Source organism: Microcaecilia unicolor, chromosome 7 (genome assembly GCF_901765095.1).
Source record: "Microcaecilia unicolor chromosome 7, aMicUni1.1, whole genome shotgun sequence".
In the NCBI taxonomy this organism is placed as follows: domain Eukaryota; kingdom Metazoa; phylum Chordata; class Amphibia; order Gymnophiona; family Siphonopidae; genus Microcaecilia; species Microcaecilia unicolor.
Genome location: NC_044037.1, coordinates 179,911,596 through 179,924,957, shown reverse-complemented (window position 1 = coordinate 179,924,957; position 13,362 = coordinate 179,911,596). Strand labels below are relative to the sequence as shown.

Below are 13,362 nucleotides of genomic sequence, written 5' to 3'. Positions count from 1 at the left end.
AGCAGAGTACAAACTACACAGTAAATTTGTCATAACCAGACTTGGGATGTCCCTTCTTCTATCTAGATGGTTCCCAGTGGTTCCCAAACCTGTCCTGGGGGCTCCCCAGCCAGTCAGATGTTTGCCAGATGTCCACAATGAATATTCATGAAAGAGATTTGCATGCAGTGGAGGTAGGGCATGCAAATCTCTCACATCTCTTCATAGTTTGTGTGTTGTTTGTATTTTGTTAATTTTTAATAGTTTTTGAAATTTACATCTGCCATCTTCATATTTTGCATAGTACAAGGGGACATGCACCCCTTCTCTTTTTCTGGTGTTGCACTGTATATGCAAAGTCTGACTTCTTGGTGGGTTACAAAGTGCCCAGTTCAGTTAAGTTATCTTCCATTGCCTCAGGTACAAAAATTAGATTGTGAGCCCAACAGGGAAATGCTTAATGTACTTGAATGTAACTCACCTTGAGCTACTACTGAAAAAGGTGTGATCTAAATAGAAATATGTAGACAAAATTTTGTTTATTTTTAGTTTGTAGTAACTTCTATACTGGGTGAGGGTTTACCTTTGTTCTGTGTGTGTGAAACTTCCTCCAGCAGGCTCTCTTAAATATCCCTGTAGAAGATGTACAGTCAACCTGACATCATAAGGGTATAGCTGGCACATACCACTGCACCTTCTCAGAGGCTGTAAACATTTAAAGGCCATTAAGTGCCATATTCCTCATATATAAGTGTAAACAACGGCAGAAGGATCCGATCTTAATGGGCAAATGAATAACACACACCAAGGAAAGGGCAAAGCCATGACTCACAATCCTTAACTTCAAACTTTGTCTGAACAACCAGCAGTAAACACCAACCTAAAACCACCTTTCCCTGACCCCTATTCCTTTCTACACTTGCTTCCTTTTCACTACTGCAGCTGGAGTGGAATGTGGAGATCATCATTAGCCCTAACTTAGCAACTTTGTTTTTGATTTAAGTCTCTCTCCCCCCCTCCCCTCCTTTTTTTTTTATTTTCTTTAAAGAAAATTACCATTGCAAACAATTATGGACTGGATTGTGAAACTAGTGACATTGTTAAAGTGAAAAATAAATGGATCAACTGCTTCCAGCATACAGCCTGAGAACCCAGTGAGAGCAAATGACAAATTGGATAATTTCCATGAAACTAAATTAGAGCATTCATTTATTTCCTGTATGTTCATGAACCTCCCTTTCAGATGTTTTACATCATAGATGAATTGATCATACATTACACATTCAATGAAATGATCTTAATACCAACTGTATTGCGTGGAGGAGTGGCCTAGTGGTTAGGGTGGTGGACTTTGGTCCTGGGGAACTGAGGAACTGAGTTTGATTCCCGGCACAGGCAGCTCCTTGTGACTCTGGGCAAGTCACTTAACCCTCCATTGCCTGCCGCATTGAGCCTGCCATGAGTGGGAAAGCGCGGGGTACAAATGTAACAAAAATAAATACTGTAGATTGTATGAAATAAGTGGACAGTCAGTGTTTCAAAGTTTTTCACTGGTGCAAAATGAGGGTCTAATGCTCAAAACTGCGCAGAGAGACCCACAATGCAATAGCATCGCACAAAAATAGTACTGTGATGCTTGAAGCATGCTCAGACAAAACTGGAAGCGTTAGCATGCATTGGCACTTATTATTTATCACATACAAGTCGTAAAGCCCGTTACAACGGGCAAGTTGTTTTGTTTCTGAAATGTAAAGAGAGCGAGAGTGTGTATATGTGTGTGCGCCTCTTTTCTCCCCCTCGCACAGGTGGAAACAATTTCAGTAGATATGGGAACCATTGGGTCTGTTATGCCGCATTGAGCTCAAAGTTGGATGTTGAATTGTTGAACATTTGGAACCCATCTAAGAACTCCGGCTTGGATAAGAGCCCTCCAGGCCGAGGGAACCATGACTTGGGTGGGGAGTTAGGAGATTTTGTGGTGGGGTGTGGTTAATTGTTGAAAATGTACAATGCTTCTTGTTTATTTTTTGCTGTTGAGTAAAGATATTCTGAAAAAAAAAAACTATGCTCGAGCCCTCTGAGCATTTGGCGTACAGTAACATGCAAGTACACCCGGCGTTAACCGCAAATTTATGCTCGCAGTAGCTTTGCGCATCAGCCCCAGAGTCTACAGTGGAGGACTGTAGCTCATTTGAATTTCCTCCATTTTGTTTGTGACTGCACTCTTCGAGTTTCCCTTGACTTTCTTTTGCTTGAGAATTTGAGCAGCTTGTATTCAGATGTGTCATAACTGAATTCCCCTGATACAGGCAGATTATGCCAAAAAGGCTATTCATTTAAAAAGAAAATAATTTAAAATCAATGAATAATTTTATAAGTTTTGATACACACGAGCTTTTGAATTGTAAAGGATTTTATAAATTTGGTTGTGTGTTTTGCACTTCATATGATTATGCATTTTTCAAAAATGTTACTTAAAATGGCACTTATGGGTGTGATCTTTAAGACATTACCTACAATTATATACAAGTGTATCATTCAAGGAATATTCCATATATTGTACTCACAGGTTGTGATTTTTTCCCCCTGCTTTACTCATTCACACATGAATGTAATACAGCACAGAGGTTTTTAGTGTCATTTTTTTGTGATTATTAAGTGTGTGTAGCATTTTTTTTCCTATACTGTCAAGAAACTTACCGTAAGTTGGAAATGGCACAGGTGGATTGAAAATCTCCTGTAGAAAAGAAACCTTCATTAAAAGTATAAAATAAATCTAACTAAAAGCATTATATTTATGTAGCAGATGGGGCTTCCTTTGCTCTTATTCCCCACACATGCATTTTACTTTTGATACCAGGTCCTCTCTTCTCTTTCTCCCCCTCCAGTTTGGGTGTACACCCCCCCCCCCCCCCCCAGTGCAGCCCCCCAGTCACCAGCATCCCCAAGAAGGCATGCAGATGGATTTTTATCAATCCATGCCCATGTAACCTTCTTTGTCACACTGATCCAGATGATAGGAGCTGCATGATGCCAGCAGGTCCCACAAGATCTGCAAAACTCTGTGGGTATGAAGCACTACTCTCCCTCCTGCTACCCAGGGACAAGGAGGAGGGAGAAAGGGCCATAAAGAGGGAGAGAGGATCAAAATGGGAAGGGAGAAGAGAAATGGGGATTGCAAAGGAAGAGGGAGGGCATCACACTATGGGGGTGGGGGGGGGGGGGGTGAAGTGTGATACTGCAGGCCTGTGTTCAAGCTCTGGACCTCTGGAACAGCTGTAAACAAACACCATACACACATTCAGGACAGCAGTGCAAAGGTAAAATTATGTATCATACCTGATAATTTTCTTTCCATTAATCATAGCTGATCAATCCATAGACTGGTGGGTTGTGTCCATCTACCAGCAGGTGGAGATAGAGAGCAATCCTTTTGCCTCCCTATATGTGGTCATGTGCTGCCGGAAACTCCTCAGTATGTCGATATCCAAGCTCCATCCGCAGGACTCAGCACTTAGAGAATTACACCCACAAAGGGACACTCTGCCCAGCTCACCACCGCCGAAACGGGGGAGGGGAATTAACCCAGCTCATCCCCACACAAGTGGGGGAGGGGAATCCGTCCAGCTCATCCCCGCGGATCGGGGGAGGGACACCACACCCGCCGATGCAGGGGGATCTGGCTTATCCTGCAACCGCAACCGCAGGAGGAGCTGACTGACCCTAACACCGCCGAAGCGGGAGGGGTACAAAGCTGCCCTACTGCCGCACGAAGCGGGAGGGAGCGCCGGCAGAATTTAAGTCTCAATCCAGCCCCGTAAAACGGAGGGGAGAGGAATGCAGCAGCTCACTGTAACACAAATTCGTCTCAACCCTTGAAGAATCCATTGAAAAACTTGAACACGAAGTCCTCCTGAACAGGAACTGAAGACTAAACTTGAACCTGAAATGCAACCAGAATATAAACAATACAGATATCTGGGAGGGGCTATGGATTGATCAGCTATGATTAATGGAAAGAAAATTATCAGGTATGATACATAATTTTACCTTCCATATCATCATGCTGATCAATCCATAGACTGGTGGGATGTACCGAAGCAGTACTAACCCAGGGCGGGACATAGAAATCCCTGACCGCAACACTGAAACTCCAAACCAGGCCTCCGCCCGAGCAGCCACAGTCAAGCGGTAATGCCTGGAGAAGGTATGGGCCGATGCCCAAGTTGCCGCCTTGCAAATCTCTTCCAAGGAGACGGACCCGGCCTCTGCCATCGAGGCCGCCTGAGCTCTAGTGGAGTGAGCCTTCAGCTGGATAGGCGGCACCTTCCCCGCGGCCACATAAGCCGCTGCAATGGCTTCCTTGACCCATCTTGCCACTGTAGGCTTAGCAGCCTGCAGACCCTTACGAGGACCTGCAAACAGGACAAACAGATGATCCGACTTCCGGAAATCATTGGTCACTTCCAAGTATCTGATGATGACTCGTCTCACATCCAGATATTTGAGAGCAGAGTATTCCTCTGGGTAGTCCTCCCTACGAAAGGAAGGGAGACAGAGCTGCTGATTCACATGGAAGCGAGAAACAATCTTGGGCAGGAAGGAAGGCACTGTGCGAATAGACATTCCTGCCTCAGTGAACTGCAGAAAGGGCTCTCGACATGAGAGTGCCTGGAGCTCGGAAACTCTTCTGGCTGAAGTGATAGCCACCAAAAAGACTGCTTTCAACGTCAGGTCTTTCAGAGATGCCCTTGACAAGGGTTCAAAAGGCGGCTTCTGCAAGGCTCTTAGCACCAGGTTGAGATTCCACGCAGGCACCACTGAGTGCAGAGGAGGGCGCAGGTGATTAACTCCCTTGAGAAAGTGCACCACATCTGGCTGCGAAGCCAGGGAAGCACCCTTCAGGCGGCCCCTGAAGCAAGCCAGAGCCGCTACCTGGACTTTAAGGGAACTGAGCGACAGGCCTTTCTCCAGACCTTCTTGCAGGAACGCCAACACTGAAGAAATTGGAGCAGTGAAGGGAGAAAGTGAGCCTGCTTCACACCACGCTGCAAAGGTACGCCAAACCCTGGCGTAAGCAGTAGAAGTAGAGCGCTTCCTCGCTCTCAGCATAGTGGCGATGACCTTGTCTGAGAAGCCCTTCTTTCTCAGACGCTGCCGCTCAATAGCCAGGCCGTAAGACCAAAGGGGGAGGGATCCTTGTGCACTTCAGCAGCCTGGGCCACAGCCCTAGACGCACCCTCAACCGGCGCTCGCAAGAGCGGGGGAGAAACATGCTGTGCATCCAAGATGGCGTCCGGCGCGACACTCCACGAAGAACGGCGCTTAACTTTAGCCGCTTTTCTGCCGTCGCCCAAATGAAGGGCGGCCATGGCATTAACGTCTCCCACCTCAAGGGCGGCCCAAGAAGAAGCCGTCCGAGCAGCGTGGCCGGCCAAGATGGCGGAGGCGAGCAGCGGGGGATGGGCGTTTATGGCGGGAAAAACCGCCGCACCGGAGGAAGAACCGGGACACTGACCGGCCTCCAAACTGACACCCAACAAGGGCGAATCAGACTTTAAAACCCCCGCATCCCCGCTAGATGCGCACACGCGGTCCGGGGAGCGATTCTTTGCGCCCTCGCCCTCCGACGCCATCAGCCACGTGGAGATCAATCGGGGAACCCCCTGCCCGCTACAAAAAGGTAAAATTACCTGCTTTCCGCTCCGAGCTGTAACAACCTGGTGTCCCAGTGAGTAGCTGCAATAAACGTTTAAATAAACGTCGAAATAAACGCCCTTAAGGACGTCCAAAATTTTTTTTTCTTTTTAAACGGAGCCAGCGGGAGGGGGGAGAAAAGGAGGGACCTGGCACCACCAGGTTTGCACTTGCTCAAGAAGAGCCCTCAACCCCAGGCACTCAACAAAACCTAAAAATTAGGCTTGGAGGCCTAGCCAGAGCTGCTGCTGTGTGTGACCACCACCTGCTGAGATAGAGAACATACTGAGGAGTTTCCGGCAGCACATGACCACATATAGGGAGGCAAAAGGATTGCTCTCTATCTCCACCTGCTGGTAGATGGACACAACCCACCAGTCTATGGATTGATCAGCATGATGATATGGAAATCTATCTTGGATGCAAAATCAATTGTTGCAACTAGACATTCCTTAGGCACAGGTAGTGGAGACAAAGTCAGGAGGGCTGCTTCTTCCTGTTCTGAGCTTGCCTGAACTTTCCCCTACTCTGGGGTTTTATCTTCCCTAGCAGGACCACGCCTTCCTGGCTGAATGCCCCAGCCCTGGCTCTGTTAAGATGGCCCACAGAACTATTACACACTCCTTCACAAGAAGGAAAGAAAAGGAAAGGGAGAAGAAATGGGAGGAAGCATTAGAAGGATGGGAAGCCAAAAGGGAAAGAAGGGGAAGAAGAGTAGCAGAAGCAAAGAGAATAGAAGAGGGGTAACAGGAAATGAGAAGGGGAAACAGCAGCAAGGAAAGAAAAGCAGAAAGGAGAAGGAGTTAGGCAGTAGAAAAACAGAAAGAAAGTGGTGGGATGATCTTCCGATGGGGAGGGAAAGTGACAACAGAGAGCAGCAAAATGGATAGTAGAGTAAGGAAGAGAACAGCAGAAAGAGGAGACTGGAGCAGAGCAGGAACATGTCAGCACTGGAGAGGAAGAAGACCCTGGGACCCCCCCCCCCCCCTTCAGCTCCACTTCATCCTAAAACACTGTTCTGCTTCTTGCTATCTTTACAGCTATTTCCGTCCCTTCACACAACTCTCTATTTGATACGAGTCTATTACTTTTCTGTCTTCTGGAAACATGCCTGAACCTGCAAACAGCAACATGAAACTGAACACTCATTTATTAATCACTCCTACACCCAAGAGAATTATCAGCTGGTACAGAGATTAGCACATTTACAAAGCATATTTTTTTTAAATATTTTTTATTGAAATTCTTTATATAATAAACCAAATGGAGCAGTAGCCTAGTGGTTAGAGCACCGGTCTGGTTTTGACATCCAGAGGCGTCCGGATCAAATCCCACTGTTACTCCTTGTGATCTTTGGCAAGTCACTTAACCCTGCATTGCCTCAGGTACAAACTTAAGATTGTGAGCCCTCCAGGGACAGGGAAATACCCTTAACTACTGAAAAAGTTGTGAGCAAAATCCAAATAAATAAGACTCCTGTACAGAAATCAAGAAATAATATCAACTACTCCTAATATAGTTATTTCCTATTTAATGCATACATAGTATTCAGTCCACAAAAGGTCGGATAGGAGAGCAAAAGGAAAACTGAGAGGAAATAATCATTTACCTAAACTAGAAGCTAAGGCTAAACAGTGTAGCACCCCCATCATTTAGCAAATCTAAACTAGCACAGTTATGCAGAAGGTTCAGGTGGCAGAGCTGATGCATTTTTCTTACTGATAATGAAGGCAGACAGCAGGATAGGCTCAAAGAAAATGTTTGATTTATATTCTACAACATTTGCAAGGATATTAAAGGGAAAAAAAGGGCTCCTAACTGAAGGACCCTTGCTCTAAGTAACCAAAAAATAGTTCCTTTTCAACATCAAGAAAAATCCTGACCACATTTCCCAAAAAAGGTATATCATGGTGTATGAAACACATACAAAGTAACCAATCTTAATCTGCAGGGACAGCCAATGTCATAATTAAAGTAGCCAAAGTCACAGATTATGTATCAGAAGATTCCAGTACTGCAGAAATATTGCAAGTATCCATCTCCAAAAAACCTTCCACATGTTGATCATCAGAATTTCTCTTTGCAGAGGATAAATAATAATAATTAAATTCTGGAATTCTTTGCCAGAGAATGTAGTAAAAGCAGTCAGCTTAGCAGGATTTAAAAAAAAAAGGTTAGAATGGCTTCCTAAATGAAAAGTCCACAGACCATTATTAAAACCGACTTGGGGAAAATCTCCTGCTTATTTCTAGGATAAGCAGCATAAAATGTATTGTACTGTTTTGGGATCTTGCCAGGTACTTGTAACCTGGATTGGCCACTGTTGGAAACAAGATGCTGGGCATGATGGACCTTTGGTCTATCCCAGTATGGCAATACTTATGTTCTTATCTTTGAAAGGGAAAGTATTGAATTTTAGGGATAGGGATAGGAGATGGGGCTTGATATACTGCTTTTCTGTGGTGACAATCAAAGCGGTTTACATATTATATAAAGGTACGTATGTTGTACCTGGGGCAATGAGGGTTAAGTGATTTGCCCAGAATTACAAGGAGCTGCAGTGAGAATCAAACCCCGTTCACCAGGATCAATGCCCGCTGCACTAACCACTAGGCTACTCCTCCACTCTGTTTCCCTCACTGCCTCTTCCAAGAGTTGAACTCCTCTCAGTTAGCATTTCTAGGAGGTCCTAATAGTAATTTAGTAAAATTAATTATACACAAATTATAGTATCTGATAGTATTTTCCAAATTTTCCATCTTCCTCCTAGATAGGATTTTAGATAGTGATGGGAGGAGTCGGCTGTCTTGGTACATGTGGGTACCAATGACATAGGAAAATGTGGGAGAGAGACTCTGGAAGCCAAATTTAGGCTCTTAGGTAGAAAGCTCAAATCCAGATCCTCTAGGGTAGCATTTTCTGAAATGCTACCTGTTCCACACGCGGGGCCCAAGAGACAGGCAGAGCTCCGGAGTCTCAATGCGTGGATGAGACGATGGTGCAGTGAGGAGGGTTTTAGATTTGTTAGGAACTGGGCAACGTGGACGTCAGGACGCTGGGCTCGATGGACCCTTGGTCTTTTCCCAGTGTGGCATTACTTATGTACTTATGTCCTTCATAAAATTTCAATTTACGTCTTGAGGAATTTTTAAATGCAATGCATGATCATCTAAAACGATCATTTTTACAAACTTTTGCTCTTCAGCCTGAATACTGGCCACATTAGTTTAATCCATAGTATAGTAGCAAACTAAAGAAACAAGGCCTTACTCAATTGAAAAACAGCAGTCCATATTGATTAAAAAAAAAGGCTACTGGACACTGGATATTAAATTCAAAAGATGAGGCCAATCTTGTTTCAGAGCACACTTCCTCAATCATGCTTCTAGAAACAGCAAGCTGCTCCCTTGAAGTCTGACATGCTGCAATCTCTCGATCGATCGCCATCAAGAACAGTTAATCCAGAGAAGAGGATACCTCTCTTACTCCAGAATCCGCCCCTCTCTCTTCTCCAATCTTCAACATTGAACACTGAGTTAGATCAGCAGGATCCACAGTGCCCAACAAGGACAGCTGAGGTAGAGAACTTTACAATTTGGAAGTCAAAGATTTATGTATTTATTTTATAGTGCTTATATCCCACAATTTCCCACCTCTGGTAGGCTCAATGTGGCTTACAACATTTGATTAACAAATAGAGAGGGTACAGTAAATGGAAATGGGTAAGCAGGGCGGAGAGGTAAGGATAAAGAAATGGGTCTGTCCATAATAGCAGCGCCAGACCATAGTGGCAGCGTCCTGAGGTTAGTGAGGCTGGACTGGATCTTTGGGGTATGCTTGCTCAAATAAGCAGGTCTTAAGCGACTTCCTAAAAGTCAGATGATCCTGAATCGTTTTCACTGATTTTGGTAGGGCATTCCACAAGTGAGTGCCGACGTAGGCAAAGGAGGAAGCATACATGGTTTTATACTTCAGCCTAGAACACGCAGGGTAATGGAGGGTTAAGTAGGAACGGGCAGTTCTGAGTGAGTTTCTTGGTGGTAGGTGGACAAGAGCGTCCATGTACGCAGGGGCTGCTCCATAGAGAATCTTGTGGACTGGGGCACAGATTTTAAAAGTTATACGCTCTTGTACAGGAAGCCAATGTAATTTCTGAAGAAGTCGACTAGAACTGGTGAACTTTGACACTCCATATATGAGTCGAGCTGCTATGTTTTGGACGGTTTGTAGCTTCTTTAAGAGTACGCCAGTGCACCCTGCGTAGATGCCATTGCAGTAATCTAGTCGGCTCAAGATTAACAATCTGACTAGGTCACAAAAAACTCCCCTTGGGAAATATGGTTTCACTCGCTTTAGTTTCCAGAGGGAGGAGAATGCTTTCTTGGTGGTTGAGATGGTATGATCCAGCAGCGTTAAGTTCCGATCTACTATAACACGAAGTATTCGTAGGCTTTCAGAGATGGGCAAGGTGAAGCCTGGCACGGATAAGTTGGTGGGCCTGAACTTATTAAAGGGAGAGGCAAGAACGAGGCAGTGAGTTTTTTCGGTGTTAAGTTTTAATTTGAAGGCGTTGGCCCACGCAAGCATGGTATTTATTCCAAGGCTGATGTCGGCAATCTCTGCAAAGTTCGTATGGAATGGGATGTAAATGGTGACATCGTCTGCATAGATAAATGGGTGAAGGCCAAATTTTGAAAGGGCTGTAGCCAGGGGAATCAACCTGACATTGAAAAGAGTAGGAGAGAGCGGCGAGCCTTGGGGTACTCCACAAATTTGGTGCCATGGAGAGGATAATTGTGAGCCAGACTTCACCTGGTAGGTCCTGGTGGTTAAAAAGCTGGATAGCCAGGCTAAGACATTCCCTCCGACTCCAAAGTAATCAAGAAGTCTCAGCAGAATGGTGTGGTCTACCATGTCAAAAGCACTTGATAAGTCAAATTGCAGTTAAGAGGAGTGGAGGAGTGGCCTAGTAGTTAGAGCACTGATCTTGCAATCCAGAGGTGGCCGGTTCAAAGCCCGTTGCTGCTCCTTGTGATCTTGGGCAAGTCACTTAACCCTTCATTGCCTCAGGTATAAATCAGATTGCGAGCCCTCCTGGGACAGAGAAATATCCAGTGTACCTGAATGTAACTCACCTTGAGCTACTACTGAAAAAAGTGTGAGCAAAATCTTAAATAAATAAATAAAACCAAAGTGTATTGTAGCTCTTGGGGCGTCACCAGGTGGGGCATCAAGCACAGTGCTCCAATATTGTAGAAAATTATCCATGGGGCCAGAAACAGAAGGGTGTTGAGGCTTGGAGGGATATACCTCAACTTGCTTTTCCTTGTCATCATTAAGAATGTTACATGGTTTCCAAACTTTCTTGGGTCACGGCGCCCCTAGGCTACACATTTCCTCTCAGGTCTCTACCCCCAATTGGCGTTGAGTCGTACCTTCATTGGCAGGGATGCCCAAGCCCTGCCCAATGAAGAGATCTGCTGCCTGAGGCCTGCACTCCTGCATCTGCCCTCCTCCTCCTCTCCCCCTTTTCATCCAGCGTTTGCAATCTGTCTCGCCTGTTCCATCCAGCATCTGCCCTTTTTCTTCCCCCTTCCATCCAGCATCTGCCCTTTTTCTCCCCCCCCCCTTCCATCCAGTATCTGCCGTCCTCCTCCCCCATCCTCGTCTGCCCTTTTTCGCTCCCCCTTCCATCCAGTGTCTTCCATCCTCCTACTCCTCCTCCATCATCCATCTGTCCTCTTTCTCCTCCTTCCATCCTGCATCTGCCCTTTTCTCCCCCCTTCCATCCAACGATGTCTGTTCTCCTTCCCTCCCTTCTTATCCAGTGTCTGCCCTTTTTCTCTCCCCCTTTCCATCCGGGGTCTGTCCTCTTTCCTTTCCCCCTTCCATCCAGCCACTGTCCTCCTCCTCTCCCTCTTCCATCTAGCCTCTCCCCTCTCTCTCTATTCCCTCTTCCATCCAGCCTAAGCACCCTCTCTTTTTCCCCCTCCCCAAATCCAGAGTCTTTCTCCTCTCTGTCTTCCCACACACACATCACCCTACCCCTGCCACTTCTCTAGACCAGTTCAACAGCAGCAGCAAAACAAGCAACAGTCACCGCGAGGCAGGACTCTTCATTTGTGCAGCTACCGGCTATGCCCTGGAACAGGAAGTGACATCCCAGGGGGACAAGACCATCAGCCGAACATATGGAGACTCCAGCTCCGTGATGGCTGAAGTTTGTTTTGCCGCTGGTGCTGCTTCTCTTGGGTGGTGGCAGGAGAGAGATGTGGAAAATATGCCACAGCACCCCTGTGAGTTTGCTGCAGCACACAGTTTAGGAACCGCTGGTACAGGCACTGAATACTAAACAAATAGAATGAACGTGTTCTTCTGCATCTATAGCACAATATGAATTCCATTTTCACTAGCTAGGAAACAACTCTTTCCACTCTCCCAGTTGTTTTCAGTTACATAGTAAACTATAGTGGTGGAAAAACACAGACTTTAATTCACACTCTTCTATGTAAAAGTGTGAAAAACTTGGACCTTTGAAGGAATGCTAGCTTGGCATTTTCCCAGCTTTCTCCTGAAGGCATACCTAACTAGCCCACTTTTCTGGATGGCTACAATAAATTTGTATGTTTGCATATACTGTGTTTTCAATGTACACAAATATATGAAATGCACATTCATTATGAATTTTCTGAAAATAAGACTGGTTAAGTGTACCTCTACATCAGGGTTGGGAACCATTAGCCTTCTTCAGCCACCTTCATTGAAAGCTGCAAAGATTCAGCCTGTGAGCTTCTCTAAGAAAGCAACTCCTAAACATTCCCTCCCTAGAGCAAGGGTACCATGTGCTGTCACTACAGCACACTTAGCCCTAAACATCCCAGAGAAGGAGAAATTAGGTCTTGCCTAATAATTTTCTTTCCATTACTCCTTCCCACTATTCCAGAACCTGTAGGACAGTTGTGCCCATCAACCATCAGGTGGAGATAGAGGACTGAAAACTGAGCTGAGATGCATCTCTCTTAGCACCCAGTCCAGGTCCTCAGTAGACAAGCAGTAAGAAACTCAAAATAAACACAACAACTTTAAACAACTTGCTAACCTAACACTAACCAGATGAGCAAACATTGTGGGCCTCTCATCTCTGGATAACTTGTAGAGAACAAGATATATGCACAAAGCACCATGCAAGCATTATTCGACCCATTACTGCGCACCAACTAAACATCTCTGAAACCTTGGACAGGCCTCTGGAATAATGGGAAGGACTAATGGAAAATGATCCTGTAAGACCTCATTTCTCCTTCCATTATGTAGCTTCCCACTATTTCAAAACCTGTGGGATGTTTGAAAGCTATCCTTAGAGTTGGTGGAATCCTGGTACCACTGCCCGGATGACCAAAGCCCCATAACTGGCTTCCGAGCATGCTACAATGTCCACCCTGTAGTGCTTGGCAAAGGTATGCAGCATCGACCATGTTGCCACCTTGCATGTATCCACAGTAGTCTCCGCCCAGGATGTCGCTGTAAGTCTCGCAGAATGAGCCCACAAGGCTCGAGGAGTCCGCTTCCCCACAAGCAAATAAGCCATCTAGCAATTGTGGGCTTGGAAGCTACGAGGCCAAGCCTCTGCTTACTAAAAAGCAAAATCAGTCTGTCCAATTTGCAAAACTCATTCGTGACTTCCAG

At 45.6% G+C, this 13,362-nt stretch overlaps 1 protein-coding gene across 4 annotated transcripts in view; it reads right to left on the bottom strand.

Annotated features, from left to right (window-relative positions):
• The window catches only part of LOC115474664 (caspase-10-like), a 161,970-nt gene that overhangs the window by 46,101 nt on the left and 102,507 nt on the right, over positions 1 to 13,362 (bottom strand). For 3 of the 4 annotated variants that reach the window (XM_030210256.1, XM_030210257.1, XM_030210258.1), the window contains one exon: positions 2,680 to 2,716. The exons of the other annotated variant lie outside the window; for it this stretch is intronic. In XM_030210256.1, coding sequence (XP_030066116.1) covers positions 2,680 to 2,716 — 37 coding nt within the window. The remainder of the gene's footprint in view (positions 1 to 2,679; positions 2,717 to 13,362) is intronic. 4 annotated transcript variants of the gene reach the window in all.